This window comes from Mobula hypostoma, chromosome 14, assembly GCF_963921235.1.
Source record: "Mobula hypostoma chromosome 14, sMobHyp1.1, whole genome shotgun sequence".
NCBI classification, from domain to species: Eukaryota; Metazoa; Chordata; class Chondrichthyes; order Myliobatiformes; family Myliobatidae; genus Mobula; species Mobula hypostoma.
In genome coordinates this window covers 52622785-52640914 of record NC_086110.1, presented here as the reverse complement: position 1 = coordinate 52640914, position 18130 = coordinate 52622785, and the positions used below count along the sequence as shown (strand labels likewise).

Here is an 18130-nt window from a genome sequence, read left to right as displayed (position 1 = left end):
GTAGGAACAGATGTAGGGGAGAAGGAAGAAAAAGAAGATAGTAAAGTTTTTTGCACTGTTAGTGATAAACAGAGAGTAAGAGGTGGAAAATTTCTTAAATGCATTTACTTTAATGCTAGGAGCATAGTAAGAAAGGTGGATGAGCTTAGAGCGTGGATTGACACCTGGAAGTATGATGTTGTAGCTAATAGTGAAACATGGTTGCAGGAGGGATGTGATTGGCAACTAAATATTCCTGGATTTCATTGCTTCAGGTGTGATAGAATCAGAGGGACAAGAGGGGGAGGTGTTGCATTGCTTGTGAGAGAAAATATTACAACGGCAGGATAGATTAGAGGGCTCGTCTAATGAGGCTATTAGGGTGGAATTGAGGAATGGGCAAGGTGTAGTAACACTTATAGGGGTGTACTATAGATCACCTAATGGGGAGTGAGAATTGGAGAAGCAAATTTGTAAGGAAATAGCAGATATTTGTAGTAAGCACAAGGTTGTGATTGTGAGAGATTTTAATTTTCCACACATAGACTGGGAAGCCCATTCTGTAAAAGGGCTGGATGGTTTGGAGTTTGTAAAATGTGTGCAGGATAGTTTTTTGCAGCAATTCATAAAGGTACCAATTAGAGAAGGGGCAGTGTTGTATCTCCTGTTAGGGAATCAGATAGGTCAGGTGACGGAGGTATGTGTTGGGGAGCACTTCGGATCCAGTGATCACAATGCGACTAGTTTCAATATAATTATAGAGAAGGATAGGTCTGGACCCACGGTGGAGATTTTTGATTGAAGAAAGGCTAACTTTGAGGAGATGCGAAACGATTTAGAAAGAGTGGATGGGGACAATTTGTTTTATGGGAAGGTTGTAATAGAGAAATGGAGATCATTTAAAGGTGAAATTTTGAGGGTACAGAATCTTTATGTTCCTGTTAGGTTGAAAGGAAAGGTTAAAAGTTTGAGAAAGCGATGGTTTTCAAGGATATTGCGAAGTTGGTTCAGAAAAAGAGATATCTACAATAAATATAGGCAGCATGGAGTAAATAAGGTGCTCGAGGAATATAAAGAATGTAAAAAGAATCTTAAAGAAATTAGAAAAGCTAAACGAGGTTGCTTTGGCAAGTAAGGTGAAAATAAATCCAAAGGGTTTCTACAGTTATATTAATAGCAAAAGGATAGTGAGGGATAAAATTGGTCCCTTAGAGAATCAGAGTGGACAGCTATGTGTGGAACCAAAAGAGATGGGGGAGATTTTGAACAATTTCTTTTCTTCAGTAGTCACTAAGAAGAAGGATATTGAATTGTGTAAGGTAAGGGAAACAGGTAGGGAAGTTATGGGAACTATGATGATTAAAGAAGAGGAAGTACTGGTGCTTCTAAGGAATATAAAAGTGGATAAGTCTCCAGGTCCTGACGGGATATTCCCTGGACCTTGAGGGAAGTTGGTGTAGAAATAGCAGGGGCTCTGACAGAATTATTTCAAATGTCATTAGAAACGGGGATGGTGCTGGAGGATTGGCGTATTGCTCATGTTGTTCCATTGTTTAAAAAGGGTTCTAAGAGTAAACCTAGGAATTATCAGCTAGTGAGTTTGACGTCAGTGGTGGGTAAATTGATGGAAAGTAACCTTAGAGATGGTATATATAATTATCTGGATAGACAGGGTCTGATTAGGAACAGTCAACGTGGATTGTGCGTGGAAGGTCATGTTTGACAAATCTTATTGAATTTTTTGAAGGGGTTACTAGGAAAGTTGACGAGGGTAAAGTGGTGGATGTTGTCTATATGGACTTCAGTAAGGCCTTTGACAGGGCCCCACACGGAAGGTTGTTTAGGAAGGTTCAATCGTTAGGTATTAACATTGAAGTAGTAAAATGGATTCAACAGTGGCTGGATGGGAGATGCCAGAGAGTAGTAGTGGATAACTGTTTGTCAGATTGGAGGCCAGTGACTAGTGGTGTGCCTCAGGGATCTGTACTGGGTCCACTGTTGTTTGTCATATACATTAATGATCTGGATGATGGGGTGGTAAATTGGATCAGTAAGTATGCAGATGATACTAAGATAGGTGGCATTGTGGATAATGAAGTAGGTTTTCAAAGCTTGCAGAAAGATTTAGGCCAGTTAGAAGAGTGGGGTGAAAGATGGCAAATGGAGTTTAATGCTGATAAATGTGAGCTGCTACATTTTGCTAGGACTAATCAAGATAGGACATACATGATAAATGGTAGGGCATTGAAGAATGCAGTAGAACAGATGGATCTAGGAATAATGCTGCATAGTTCCCTGAAGGTGGAATCTCAGGTGAATAGGGTGGTGAAGAAAGCCTTTGGTATGCTAGCCTTTATTAATCAGAGCATTGAGTATAGGAGTTGGGATGTAATGTTGAAATTGTACAAGGCATTGGTAGTGCCAAATTTGGAGTATTGTGTACAGTTTTGGTCACCGAATTATAGGAAAGATATCAACAAAATAGAGTAGAGAAGATTTACTAGAATGTTACCTGGGTACCATCACCTAAGTTACAGAGAAGGCTTGAACAAGTTGAGTCTTTATTCCTTGGAGCGTAGAAGATTGAGGGGGGACTTGATAGAGGTATTTAGAATTATGAGGGGATAGATAGAGTTGACGTGGATAAGCTTTTTCCATTGAGAGTGGGGGAGATTCAAACAAGAGGACATGAGTTGAGAGTTAAGGGCAAAAGTTTAGGGGTAACATGAGGGGGAGCTTCTTTACTCAGAGAGTGGTAGCTGTGTGGAACGAGCTTCCAGCAGAAGTGGTTGAGGCAGGTTCAATGTTGTCGTTTAAAGTTAAGTTGGATTGATATATGGACAGGAAAGGAATGGAGGGTTATGGGCTGAGTGCAGGCTGGTGGGACTAGGTGAGAGTAAGCATTTGGAACGGACTAAAGGGCCGAGATGGCCTGTTTCCATGCTGTAATTGTTATATGGTTATATAGATAAATCTTTCTGAAGCCTCATCTCTGAACCTTCTCAGCTTTGAAATTCTTTGAGATCTCTTTCACTGGTCCCTCTAAGCTGCACAGATGCGCGGCCATGCTGTAATTAAAATGCTTCTGCCTATGTAGCCTTTGTTGTTGCACAGCTGGGATTTTCTTTTATATAATGTTAATATAATTTTGAAATCTATAATGATATAATTATGAAATACTTTGTAATTGTTTTAATGAATATAGTCCATAAATTTTCTAAATAATAAATGTACCACAACGTTTACTTTGAAACATTTTAGAGCTTCAGTGTATGTAATACTCATGTAAACCTAGAAACAGACGAGAAGTGGATGATGTAATGACGATTAAGACGTATCTTTCATCTGGATACAAAATTAATCTGGACTGTGTTTATAGACAAAAGGATTGTAATACAGACAGATGAGAAAAAGATTACAAAATGTGAAAACTATTTTTTGTATTTCATTACACCCTTCAATCAATAACTAAAATTAAAAGTGTGATTTTTTCAAATTTCATTTTAAATATTCAAAGTAGGTATATTACAAAAAAAAAATTGAAGTGCTGCACAATGTTCAGGCCATGTTAAAATTTCCTGCTCAAAGTAATAGTTCATCTGTGCAGCTATAAAAAAAATTACAGGGAACCTTGATCTCTGCATTCCTACAGTTCTTTTGGCAGCTGTTTGTGAAGTGTGCCTTGCAGTAGATTTTAAACTTTTAAATTTTCACACTAAAATTCCATTTCTCTTCCTTTAAGACTTACTGCTTCAGAAAGAGATTTGGTTATCTTTCATAATTTTATTTTGTGGTTCAGTATCAAGTTTTCTGATGACTTTGCCATAGTTGGATGCATCAGCAAGGGAGATGAGGCTGAGTACAGGGCTATGGTAGGAAACTTTGTCACATGGTGTGAGCAGAATTATCTGCAGCTTAATGGGAAAAGACTAAGAAGCTGGTGGTAGACCTGAGGAGGGCTAAGGTACCGGTGACCCCTGTTTCCATCCAGGGGGTCAGTGTGGACATGGTGGATGATTACAAATACCTGGGGATACGAATTGACAATAAACTGGCCTGGTCAAAGAACACTGAGACTGTCTACAAGAAGGGTCAGAGCCGCCTCTATTTCCTGAGGAGACTAAGGTCCTTTAACATTTGCCGGACGATGCTGAGGATGTTCTACGAGTCGGTGATGGCCAGTGCGATCATGTTTGCTGTTGTGTGCTGGGACAGCAGGTTGAGGGTAACAGACACCAACAGAAAAAAACAAACTCATTCGTAAGTTCAAGATGTTGTGGGGTTGGAACTGGACTCTGACGGTTGTGTCTGAAAAGAGGATGCTGTCCAAGTTGCATGCCATCTTGGACAATGTCTCCCATCCACTACATAATGTACTGGTTGGGCACAGGAGTACATTCAGCCAGAGACTCATTCCACCGAGATGCAACACAGAGCATCATAGGAAGTCATTCCTGCCTGTGGCCATCAAACTTTACAACTCCTCCCTTGGATGGTCAGACACCCTGAGCCTATAGGCTGGTCCTGGACTTATTTCCTGGCATATTTTACATATTACTGTTTAATTATTTATGGTTTTATTACTATTTAATTATGGTGCAACTGTAACAAAAACCAATTTCTCCCGGGATCAATAAAGTTTGACTATGACTAAGTGTTCCATCACTCTTTGAAGTACTTTGGGACTGTTTATTTAAGAGTGCCAGTTTTTTTTTGACAATGAATTCCACATTATTCCTTCTGGTTTTTCTTAATATCTTCAACACCATTCCCTTCCTTGCCACATAATTATAGTAGCTCTGTTGAAAGGCACAAACTATGTTGTTTTATCTTGATACTAATGCACAATCTCTGCTTCTGGATTTTTGGTGTGGTTTTCAGTGCTCCTTCAAAGTCTATCCTCCATTATCCAGCGCTTTTGTTACATCACTGCAAGTTAATTCAGTTCTCTGCATTACTCTGCCTGTTTGTGGCCTGGACTAGAACCAGCACTTGAACCATAACAATTTACGATTTATTGTATCACTATCTCAGGAGTTCCTTGTACCTGTAGTGTGGATCATTCTCTGAACATAGCTATAAAGGAGTTCAGCACACAACTGTGGTAATTTCCTTTAGAACTCATACAGTGTTGATGTTGCAATTAGTGAAGCTTTATCAAATCTTTTTTTTCCAGGTATGAAAGCTTAGTGGGATCTATAAAAAGGAAATTTACCAAAAAACGAGATCGATCTGCTGTTCAAAATGAAGAAACAGAAGGCAACACTAGAGGTGGTAAAGTCAAGAAGACATTCATTAAACCTCAAGAATAAATTGCAAAAGTATAATTTTGAATGTTTTCATAAACAATGGGATGAACTTCCTGTCTGAAACTCTGCAGCAGCTGGCTGCTTGTTGTTAATTAAGGAAATATATGGATTGTCTGTATCCTAAGTTTGGAGCTGGAAAGTTTTGCAGCTTGTTGCATAGAGTATTTTGCGAAGAGAAACGATTTTGCTGTTTCGTTGTATTTAAAGGTTGTTCTCTTTGCAATCCAGCAGTATATTACACCACCTGCTCAAGTGATCAGTTCAATTATGTTTAATATTGACTTTAAGGGAAAGCTATCTTGAGACAGAACAATATCAAACTCCATATTAATATATATGGTTTTACAGTTTTCTCTTCCTGTGGGATTTTCTACTGATGTTAACTTAAAATGGTGCCACGGTAGTGTAGTCGTTAGCATACGGTATTATAAATCAGGGCATTTTAGAGTTCAATTCTGGCACCATTCTGGAAGGAGTCTCTATACATCCTCCCCATGGACTGTGTGGGTTTTCTCTGGGTCCTGTGGTTTCCTCTCACAGTGCAAAGACCTACTGGGTAGGTTAATTGATCATTGTCCCGAAATTAGGTTAGGCTTAATCAGAGTTGTGTGGTTGCTGAGGTGGTGTGCCTCGAAGGGCCGAAGGACCTGCTCTGCACTGTATCGCCAAATAAACAGAATGAAATACTAAAAGTATAAATATTCTGTGATAGAGATGTTCAGGTTTTTTATTCTGTAAGATGTATTTATAATATGAATTAGGAAGCCAAAATCAATTATGTAAGGATTTGAAGTCGTTGATATCTAAGCTAGATTCCATAACAATCCAGACATTAACTTTGTACATGATATCATCTAGTCTGTCATTCTCTACAAAAGGGTGGTAGTGTGATTTCTCAATTTTAGCTCTGAACTACTGAAATCATTTAGTCATGATAAATTGGAAAGTCACTTGAGATGTAAAACAGAATCATTACATCATTTAACATGCAATGTATCATACAACATATTTGAGCATCATGTGGAATTACAACTTGTTCTGAAAAATTAAAGTACATTTTAAAATCAGAATTTTGAATGCCTTTATATACAAAAAGTGATAGATATTAGTTTAAAAATATTACTGTTTATTAAACTTGTATATCTTGAATTAAAAGATGTATTTTTGATGAGTAAATTGAAATGTCCATATTTGAATGCACATCCATGGAAGTCCCAGATTCTCTGTTTGAAGCAGCAGGAGTTTACCAGCAAAATCTGGACCTTTGGGATTCAATCATGCAGTGAGTACATAAAGGTAACATTCAACTAAGTACTGATATCATGCTGAGAGTATATAGGTTTAGGGGAGAAGAAATTTCAACAAGGGTAATATCAGTTTTGTTTTGTGAGTATTTATTAACCATAATTTCTTTTATTTCACTATGTAGCAACATAGCTATGAGAAGAAAAATCAGGAAAGGACAGAGTAAATTGACTGGCTTTTGTTTTAACAGCTTCTTTTTCACTGCTGAGGTGAGGTGAGAGCAGCTTAACTGAAGATTGTTAGTTCAAAATGGAATGCTTTGTATATCTGAATAAATTTAATGGGATCAAAATGGATGACTTGACAAATTGCAATAACTTCAAATATCCAGGAAGTTTGGCTACTTTTGCTTCATGCTCCAACCACATTTATTGTTTACAAGATTTTTTATTTTATATCACCATATTTGGTTGAAGTCAAATCCAGATTGTTGGAATAAAAAATTCTATGCTGGAATTAAGGCTCTCGTATATGATGCCTTTGGATAGTCTATGTATTTGCCACTGCATAGGTCTGCATTAGTCAATCTATGCAGAGAGCCTGATAGTTATTTTGTATTGGAAACTAAAACTGTTATGTTGTACAATAAGGAACAACCTTTCATAGATTAGAGTCCAGACATGTTGAAATGTGGAAGCAGAGTTTTCTTCTCCCATCATTGCAATAGGTAAGAATTCATGAAACTAACATATCCTTGAAAATTCTCCAGCAATAGGCCTCACTCACCATGATCACAAATATCTTAAAACAAGCACGTCCATTTTATGTAGGATCCATGCTAAACAACACGCAGAATTTCGTCTGGAATCTACGTACATCAATTTTTCCTCACGCTTTCCTCTCTGGAATCTATCCTATTACAATACATGGTACTCTGAAAATAATATTCCTTTTCATTCATTATGTGCCAGTTGTTGGTGTAGATTACTTTGGTCAGCATAGATCTTAATTTAAATAATAAACCACTTTAAATAAAAGTGTTTAAAAAGATAACCAATTAGTTTGCTGCTTCTGTATTATCATGGTCATCAATGACTACAAGAGCTAACCTGACAACATGAAATTAGTAATACAGTGTATTCCAGTTAATTGGGACACATCGAGGCCAGTACATTTTGGCCTAATTAAGTGGCTGTCCCAGTTAACCAAGATACACTGTATATAACTTTCAATCTCATTTTGATGAAATGGGGCATTTTCTTAGTATCTATGAATATTTGCTGGCTCATCTATAGGTGAGCTGTACATTCGAGAATGTAAGGATCTAAGATTGTGAAGAGCTGCAATGTCTATAAATCTGAATGCAGTACAACACTATTGAAGTTGGACTACATTAAGTATTATTAGTATTTTGATATACAATGGTCAACACACCTGAAGAGCTATTCGGGTACTGTAGCACTGTAGGAATAACGGAGCATTTCTGCATTGCAAATGCAGCAAGGACTATATTGATTTTCATTGTCAACATCTCATAGAACACTTGGGAACTTTGTAAGAAAAACCAGTGGATCGCTTTGTAAAGACTGAACTTTAAATTTGGAGCTTATAAAGTGTGATGTGAAAAATATTGGTTATGTATTTTTAAGAGCATTTTCCATATTATTATTTTTCTTCTATATCATGTATTGCATTGAACTACTAAGTTAACAAATTTCTGGAGCAAAGGCAGTTTTACTACTCAGGGTAAAAGAGAGGCAGGACTGCGTGACGTCAGCCAGTAAAGCAGGAAAAGTTTAAAAAGAAGACCGCCATATCCAGCGGGCAGCGTTCAGAGCGGGTAGCAGAGTGATAGGGCTTTGGCTCAACGGGCTTAGGCAGTAATGAGGCGAGGTAGGTTTACGTGTGTTAATTGCAGAAAGGAAGTACTATATGTGTGAGGCCGGTTTTCTGTGCTCGGTGTCAGATATGGGAGGTCCTGGAGTCTCCCAGCCTCCTGGACAGCCATATCTGCACCCAGTGTGTTGAGCTTCAGCTCCTAAGGGACCACGTTAGGGAACTGCAGATGTAGCTCGATGACCTTCGTCTGGTCAGGGGGAGCGAGGAGGTGATGGGAGTTATAGGCAGGTGGTCACACTGGCGCCGTGGGAGACAGACAAGTGGGTCACAGTCAGGAGGGGGAAGGCCAAGAGTCAGGTACTAGAGAGTACCTCTGTGGCTGTACCTCTTGATAATAAGTACTCCTGTTTGAGTACTGTTTGGGTTGGGGGGGAGAACAGCCTATTTGGGGGAAGCAACAGTGGCCATGCCTCTGGCACAGAGTCCGGCCCTGCGGCTCAAAAGTGTAGGGAAAGGAAGAGGAAGGCAGTAATGATAGGGGACTATCACTGGTGATGATCTTTGCATCATCAATGGAGACGGGAGAGAGGTTCTGGAGGATAGGAGGGTTGTGGATGTTGTTCCTTTATTCAAGAAAGGGAGTAGAGATAGCCCACGAAATTATGGACCAGCGAGTCTTACTTCAGCGGTTGATAAGTTGATGGAGAAGATCCTGAGAGGCAGGAGTTATGAACATTTGGAGAGGTATAATATGATTAGGAATAGTCAGCAAGGCTTTGTCAAGGGCAAGTCATGCCTTACGAGCCTGATTGAATTTTTTGAGGATGTGACTAAACACATGACTGATGAAAGAAGAGCAGTATATGGATTTCAGCAAGGCATTTGATAAGGTACCCCATGCAAGGCTTATTGAGAAAGTAAGGAGGCATGGGATCCAAGGGGACATTGCTTTGTGGATCCAGAACTGGCTTGCCCACAGAAGGCAAAGAGTGGTTGTAGACAGGTCATATTCTGCATGGAGGTCTGTGACCAGTGATGTGCCTCAGGGATCTGTTCTAGGACCCTTACTCTTTGTGATTTTTATAAATGACCTGGATGAGGAAATGGAGGGATGGGTTAGTAAGTTTGCTGATGACACAAAGGTTGGAGGTATTATGGATAGTATGGAGGGCTGTCAGAGGTTACAGCAGGACATTAATAGGGTGCAAAACTGGGCTGAGAAGTGGCAGATGGTATTCAACCCAAATAAGTGTGAGGTAGTTCATTTTGATAAGTGAAATATGGCAGAATATAGTATTAATGGTAAGACTCTTGGGAGTGTGGAGGATCAGAGGGATCTTGGGGTCCGAGTCCATAGAACGCTCAAAGCAGCTGCCCAGGTTGACCCTGTGGTCAAGAAGGCATATGGTGTATTGACCTTCATTAATCATGGAATTGAATTTAGGAGCCAAAAGGTAATGTTGCAGCTATATAGGACCCTGGCCAGACCCACTTGGAGTATTGTGCTCAGTTCTGGTCGCCTCACTACAGGAAGGATGTGGAAACCATAGAAAGGGTACAGAGGAGATTTACAATAATGTTGCCTGGATTGGGGAGCATACCTTATGAAAACAGGTTGAGTGAACTCAGCCTTTTCTCCTTGGAGCGAAGGAGTATGAGAGGTGACCTGATAGAGGTGTATAAGATAATGAGAGGCATTGATATGTGTGGATAGTCAAGAGGCTTTTTCCCAGGGCTGAAATGGTTGCCACAAGAGGACACAGGTTTAAGGTCCTGGGGAATACGTAAAGAGGAGGTGTCATGGGTAAGTTTTTTTTACACAGAGAGTGGTGAGTGCGTGGAATGGGCTGCCGGCAACAGTGGTGGAGGCGGATATGATAGGGTCTTTTAAGAGACTTTTGGATAGGTACATGGAGCTTAGAAAAATAGAGGGCTATGGGTAAGCCTAGTAATTTCTAAGGTAGGGACATGTTTGGCACAACTTTGTGGGCCGAATGGCCTGTATTGTGCTGTAGGTTTTCTACGTTTCTGCATGCCAGTGATAATAAACCTGATTTTGATTCTGATAATTGTCAGTGTAGTTATACCCATTTGTCACAAAAGGAAGCATTCCTTTGTTGCGGGGTACCACTTTTACCCCAGACTTTCTGGCTTTATTGATCTGAGCCAAAGCTCCAGTTACCTAGTGTCACATATTGTAGTTTCAGATTAGAGTGGAAAATGCTGAAGATCTGAGCAATTTGCAATCCTCTTGTATTATGCCCAGTGATATATCTTTAAAAATAAATTGGTTATTCTCATTGCTGACAAGTTCTGTGACCTCCTTGTTTATCACATTTGTCATCCTGCTAAATATCATTTGAGATAAATAGCATACACTAAGTAAATGCGTACCTTTCAAATAGCATGGAAGTTGTACAGGTCTGTAAAGTGTATCTGAATTTTTCAATTTGTGACTGCATTAAGGAATGTAAAGCTTCATTTGGGCTTTTGTTATTTCTGCACAACAATGCACTTGGGGGCCAGCTTATGAGGTACACTGTACACGTGTTCTTAATGCAAATATCTTAATCAGGCAGGCGATGCATAAAACCATACAGACGTTGTCAAGATGGTCTATTGTTGTTTAAACCAAACATCAAAATGGGGAAGAAATGTGATTTAAGTGACCTTGACCATGGAATCAGAATCAGAATTAGGTTTATTATCATCAGCATGTGTCGTGCAATTTCTTAACTTAGCAGCAGTTCAATGCAGTACATAATATAGAAGAAAGGGGGAAAAAAATAAATCAATTGCAGTATATGTATTTTGAATAGATTAAGAATCATGCAAAAAAGCGGAAATAATATACTGTATATTAAAAAAGTGAGGTAGTGTTCACAGGTTCAATGTCCATTTAGGTATCGGATGGCAGAGGGGAAGAAGCTGTTCCTGAATCACTGAGTGTGTGCCTTCAGGCTTCTGTACCTCCTACCTGATGGTAACAGTGAGAAAAGGACATGCTCTGGTTGCTGGAGGTCCTTAATAATGGATACTGCCTTTCTGGAGATACCACTCCTTGAAGATGTCCTGGGTACTTTGTAGGTTAGTACCCAAGATGGAGCCAAATAAATTTACAATCCTCTGCAGCTGCTTTCAGTCCCATGCAGTTGCAACCGCCCCCGCCGTACCAGACAGTGATGCAGCCTGTCATAATGCTCTCCACGGTACATTTATAGAAGTTTTTGAGGGTATTTGTTGACATGCCAAATCTCTTCAAACTTATAGTCGCTGTCCTGACTTCTTTATAACTGCATTGATATGTTGGGACCTGGTTAGGTCCTTAGAGATTTTGACACCCAGGAACTTGACACTGCTCACTCTCTCCACTCTCTATAAGGATTGGTATGTGTTTTTTCATCTTACCCTTCCTGAAGTCCACAACCAGCTCTTTCATCTTACTGACATTGAGTGCAAGGTTGTCGCTGCGAGACCACTCCACTAGTTGGCATATCTCACTCCTGTACACCCTCTCATCTCCATCTGAGATTTAACCAACAATGGTTGTATTTATAGATGGTATTTGAGCTATGCCTAGCCAGTCATGGGTATAAAGAGAGTGGAGTAGTGGGCTAAGCACATATCCCTGAGGTGCACCAGTGTTGATCGTCAGCGAGGAGGAGGTATTATCACCGATCCACACAGATTGTGATCTTCTGGTTAGGAAGTTGAGCATCCAATTGCAGAGGGAGGTACAGAGGCCCAGGTTCTGTAATTTCTCAATCAGGATTGTGGGAATGATGATGCTGAATGCTGAGCTGTAGTCGATAAACAGCTATCTGACATAGGTGTTTGTATTATCCAGGTGGTCTAAGGCTGTGTGAAGAGCGATTGACCTACTGTGATGATGGGCAAATTGCAGTGGGTCCAGGTCCTTGCTGAGGCCAGAGTTTTGTTATAACCAACCTCTCAAAGCTTTTCATCACTGTAGATGTGAATGTTACTGGGCGATAGTCATTAAGGCAGCTGACATTCTTCTTAGGCACTGGTATAATTGTTGCCTTTTTGAAGCAAGTACAGCCAGGTGATCAGACTTCCCAAAGTGAGGGTGTGGAATAGCACGATAGACATTCTTAATGGTGGTGTAACAGTGGTCCAGTATGTTGTTTCCTCTGGTATTGCAAGTGATCTGTTGATGATAATTGCTTAGTAATTTTTTTCACTCTGGCTTGGTTAAACTCCTCCAAAATGATGGTGAAGGCATTAGGGTGTGTTGTTTGTGCATGTTGATCCCATTGTTCAGATCACCTAAAGCCTGATTGACATTGGCCCGAGGTGGAATGTTTACCGCTACCAAAATGATCCCGGAAATCTCCCGTGGTAGGTAAAATAGATTGCATGGAGTGATTGTTGGTAACAGACAGAGAGGTTTGAGTATCTCTGAAACTGCTGATCTCTTGGGATTTTCACACACAGCTGTCTTCCAGAGTTTACAGAGATTGGTGTGAAAAAAAAACAAAAGAAATTCAGTGAGCAACAGTTCTGTGGGTGTAAATGCCTTGTTAAGAGGTCAGAGGAAAATGGGCAGACTGGTTCAAGCTGGCAGGAAGGTGACAGTAACTCAAATAACCACACATTGCAATAGTGGTGTGCAGAAGAGCATCTCTGAACCTTAGGTACATGTTGACGCTGTGCATGGTTGGGCCATAGCAGCAGAAGACCACGAATATGCTGTACCTGATGAAATGGCCACTGATTTAAAGTCCCTGTACCAATATTCCTCAATTTCAAATTCAGAAGACTAAAAAGAAATCTCTACTTTTTTTCTCTACCACCTCCTTGACCTCAATCACTATAGACTTCTGAGCAATTTGCCCTAGTTTCTGTGCGTACTATACAAATCTATGGATCATTCTTACTAGCAACCTACAAAATATTGCTTTATTCAGAATTAAAATTATGCAGTGTTTCTGGGAGGCTAAAGGATGAAGTGCAAATTGGACACATTGTTGTTCAGAAAATCATATGTACTGTATGCTGTATTTTTGTCATAATTGCCAAGAGATCCCTCTCAGGACTGTATTCTGCATTACACTTTTGGTTATATGCATTTGGCTATAACTATAGTAAGCATTATATTTTATTCATTACTTAACTAATCAACTATACATGTCTTCCAAGAGAATCTTTAGTGAATCACCTTGTAAAACTAATTTACTCTAAAATCTACTGCATTATCATTGTGTAATATTGTGAAGGAATTCAGGAAGTTAGTAAGAAAGAGCTTTATTCTTAAAGCTAATATTTTTATTATAACATCGAAGGATCCCTTTGGCCCATCAAGTCTATTCTGGCTCAAAGCGATACCATTAATTCTATTTCCACCATTTACTTCCTCATGACCTATTCTCCCTCACGTTCAAAGTTTTTCAAGGTACATTTATTATCAAAGAATGTATAAATTATACAACCTGGAGAACTGTTTGTGTGCAGGCAATCACAGAGAAAGAACCCAATTTTAAAAATTGAAATAAAGGCCAACACCTGGTGCACATAGAAAGGGGGAGGAGGGGAACACAATTCATGCAAACAATAGAAGCAAGCGACAACATTCCAGACCAAAGTGAGTCCTTGGATCCAAACCCTGGAGCAGTCTGGAGTAGGCCCAAGCCTCAGTATCAGTCCATTATATTAGCAGGCATGGAATAGAGCAGCTGGGGGCAGTCTTTGTAGCCTCAGCACCATAGGGAAAAAAGAGTGAACATCAGGGGAGAGCAAGTGAAATTGGCTTTCACTGCCGATCCTGACACCCTGCCTTTCCAGTATATCATTACAATTGTCCAAACAGCACATCGTACCTCACACCAGGTCCCAGGCACTGCTGCCGTGAAAGACTAGAACGTGCCATCCAGCAACTTGCTTTAGGCACAGATTTTGCTGCCTAGCGGAAGCCACCGTCGATTTCTCCAAATCGGATCGGTGCCTAAACCTCGCACTTGATCAATCCCATCATGACTTCCTTGCCAACCACTTAAGCTAGGGCCAACCTAAGTAGCTAAATTAAGCTACCATTCAAAAATTCTTTGAAATGCGGGAAGAAACTGGAATACCAGGGGAACCCATATAGTCGCAGAATATATGCAAGCTCCACTAACAAAGCAAATAGATAAGGGATTTCATTACAATGGAGATGTGAGGCAACACACCTTCTGGGGAACCACAGAATCCTCTCCCTAAGTGCTTTAGAACAGGTAATTCTCGAGATAGGGACATGAATCTGCAGAGAATGGAGGGGTACAGACATTGTGTAGGTAAAAGTAATTAGTTCAATGAGTCACTTACTTAGTTTGGCACAACATTTTGCTTGAAGGGCCTGTTCCCACATTTTACTATTCTGTTCTAGCTGCATTGAACAGTCAGACAATGGAGCTGCTAGGAGATCATTAGCACTGTACAAGAAAAATTTCTCTGTGTGTACATTAAAACAAAATTCTAAAAATACTTGGCTTAATTTTTGGCTGGGTTAGTCTCTTTCTTTTTGTGTTCCTTGATAATTGGTATAGAAAGAAATTGCTTGCAGGTTATCAATTACTCAGCAAGAAGAATTCATCTTCTGGTCTGCATCACCTAATTCTTGATATGATCAACACATACAAAACACTGGAGGAACTCAGCAGGTCAGGCAGCATCTATGGAAATGAATGAACAGTCAATATTTCAGGCTGAGACCCTTCTTCAGGACTGAAAAGAAGAGGCAAGACTAGCTGGAAGGTGATAGGTGCAGCCAGGTGGTTGAGAAAGGTAAAGGGCTGGAGATGAAGAAAACTAATGGGAGTGAAGAGTGATCCATGGAAGAAAGGGAAGGAGGAGTGGCACTAGGGGATGGTGTTAAGCAGGTGAAGAAAAAAGGTAAGGGGCCAGGGTGGGGAATAGAAGAAGAGGGAAGGGAAAAAAATTTACTGGAAGGAGAACTTGATGTTCATGCATCAGGTTGGAGTCTACCTGGATGGAATATGAGGTGTTGCTCCTCCATCCTGAGGGAGAAGCTTCATCATGGAAAAAGAGGAGGCTATGGGCTGCCATGTCAAAATGGGAATGGGGATAGGAATTAAAATGTTTGGCCACTAGGAAATTCCGATTTTAGAGGATGGAGTGGTACCCCAATTTACAGCAAGTCCAGCAATGTGAAGGAGATCACATCAGGAACACCGGATACAAAAGAGGACCCCAGCAGATTCACAGGTGAAATGTTCCCTCACTTGTATGGACTTTGCAGCCCTGAATGGTGTAGGGGAGGACGCGAATGGGCTGGTGTGTTATTTCTGTACCTTGCAGGGATATGTACCAGGAGGTAGATTAGTGGGGAGGGATGAATGGACAAGGGAATCGAGGAAGGAGTGATTTCTGCAGAAAGCAGAGAATGACGTAGAAGTTAAAGATGTGCTTGTGGTAGGTTCCCACTGAAGATGGCAGAAGTTGTGGAGAATGATGGGTGTGGTGGTAGGCGAGAACAAGATGAACTCTACCCTGTTAAAGGCTGTGGGAAGATGAGGTGAGTGCGGGTGTCCAGTATTTAGAGGAGATATGGGTGAGGGCAGCATCAATTCTGGATGAAGACAAACCCCATTCTTTGAAGAAGGGGGACACTTCTGAGGTCCTGGAAAGGAAAGCCCCATCCTAGGAACAGATACAGCAGATACAAAGGAACTGAGAAAAGAGAATAGCATTTTTACAGGAAACAGGGTTGGAAGAGGTATAGCCAAGGTTGCCATGGGAATCGTAGGTTTATAAAAGATGTTGGGAGACAGTTTGTCTCCAGTGATGGAGACAGCGATCAAGAAAGGGGAGAGAGGTGTAACAAATGGAACAAGTGAATCTCAGGGCAAGGTGGAAATTGGAGGCAAAGTTGATTAAATTGAGGAGCTCAGCGTGGGAACATGAAGCAGCACTAATGCAGTTGTCAAGGTAGCACAAGAAGAGCTGGGGAGCATTACCAGTGAAGGCATAAAATATTGACTGTTTTACATAGCCAATGAAAAGGCAGGCATAACTGGAGGCCATGTGTGTGCCCATGACTACCCCTTGAGTTTGGTGGAAATGGGAGAAGCTGAAGGAGAAATTATTGAAGGTGAAGACCAGTTCTGTCAGCTGAAAGATGATGGTGGTAGAGTGGAGCTGGTTGGGTCTGTTGTTGAGAAAAAAGGTGGGATAAGGGTCATTGTCTTCCTTCTTCTTCAGTCACCAGTCAGGATTGAGGATGATTTGTTTCCTTTCCCTTTCTGTTGGATCTGAGGTAACTAAGGAAACCAATATAGGTTATGCCCCCCCCCCCCGGGATACTGTCACTTGATGTGATTGGTAACTTGGGCAAATTTGTAGTTTCTGAGGTGGTGCACTTCCTCCACTATTAGCTGGACTTCTTTCTGCTTCCAATACATCAAATTGAGGTCTATAGCTTTGTCCAAAATGCCCTTTCTCCGCTCTCCCAGATGTTACTGTAGATGTTGCATTTTTTCAAGGATCTCTTGAGAAATTCATTCATTCAAAATTTACCTCATAATTTCTTTTTTGTGTCAACAAGAGTGTCCAGTTTGTGAATATGGTGTCATACATTTGAACATTATCATCTTGCCAGTGGAGTTCGGCTAATGTGCTCAGAGCCTTGACTGTCAGAATAAGGGCCAGGAGAAGATGTTAACACTGGTACATATCTTGCTAGTGGTTTTGGAGAGGGCACTGGGGACAAAATTGGTGATATATTAGGTGCCTGTTAGAAGTAGTTAAATTAGCAGAAGGAGAATGGGAATCACTGTTGCCTAGTAGACCATGATATTATACAAGGGTTACCAACTTCAAAATCCATTTCTTCGGATTGCCAAAGGCTGCCAATGATGGTGAATTTCGTGGCTGATGTTTGCTGTCATTGAATGGTGGGTCCTGAGATGTGAAAGCGCTCCATGTATTCCAGTCTTTTTGTGGGTATTTATTACAGGAACACAGTACTGGATGTATAGACCCTTTGTTTTACAAATGGTGAGTGTAAGGCCATCCTCTTTAGTAAATGACTTGACAATAGTTTGGTGCTCAGCCTCTCAACATGCAAATCTGCAAACATTCAATAGAGCTTAATGGACTATCCATTCAAATACACAGAGCATCTTGCAGATCACACTGTTTATCCCAGTGAAGGTGAAGTTTTTAATGAATCATAGACTGCGCAAAAAAATGAGGTAACTGATATTTCAGTTTTCATGATGCATTTTAAAAACAGAACTCCTAAGAGATCAAAAAGCACTTATTTCTTTAAATATTCAATCTCGTGTACCTGAAGGCAACATGAATGTTATATTAGGTTTGAGAAGCAGATTTTTTAAAGTTGCAGAGATATATTTGCTGAAGAAATGTTTTCTGAAAGTTTAAAAGAAATATCATGAAAGGTATAGATATCTCGAACTGTTAGATTTGTTTTAAAAAGATGGTTCCTACAAAATATGTATCTAGACAATCAGGTGTGTTTATTTACTGAATTGATTCTACACTACCACAAAATTCACAGACTAATATGGTTAATATTGTGCCAATATAAATAAGCTCCAAGACTTTTCCCTTAACTCTTCCTTGTGCAACTGGATCCTAGATTTCTTTACTTGCAGATCTCAATTGGTTCAGATTGGCAACAACATTTCTTCCACAATCTCCCTCAGCACAGGTGCACCACAAGGCCATGTACTTAGCCCCTGCTCTACTTGCTCTGCACTTATGACTGTGAGGCTAAG

At 40.3% G+C, this 18130-nt stretch overlaps 1 protein-coding gene across 1 annotated transcript in view; it reads left to right on the top strand.

Moving 5' to 3' along the window:
- Positions 1-7536, top strand: part of mphosph6 (M-phase phosphoprotein 6) — a 62058-nt gene extending 54522 nt beyond the window's left edge. Inside the window, exon 5 of the mRNA XM_063067490.1 lies at positions 5156-7536. Coding sequence (XP_062923560.1) covers positions 5156-5291 — 136 coding nt within the window. The 3' untranslated portion in view covers positions 5292-7536. The remainder of the gene's footprint in view (positions 1-5155) is intronic.
- The last annotated feature ends 10594 nt before the right edge of the window (positions 7537-18130 follow it).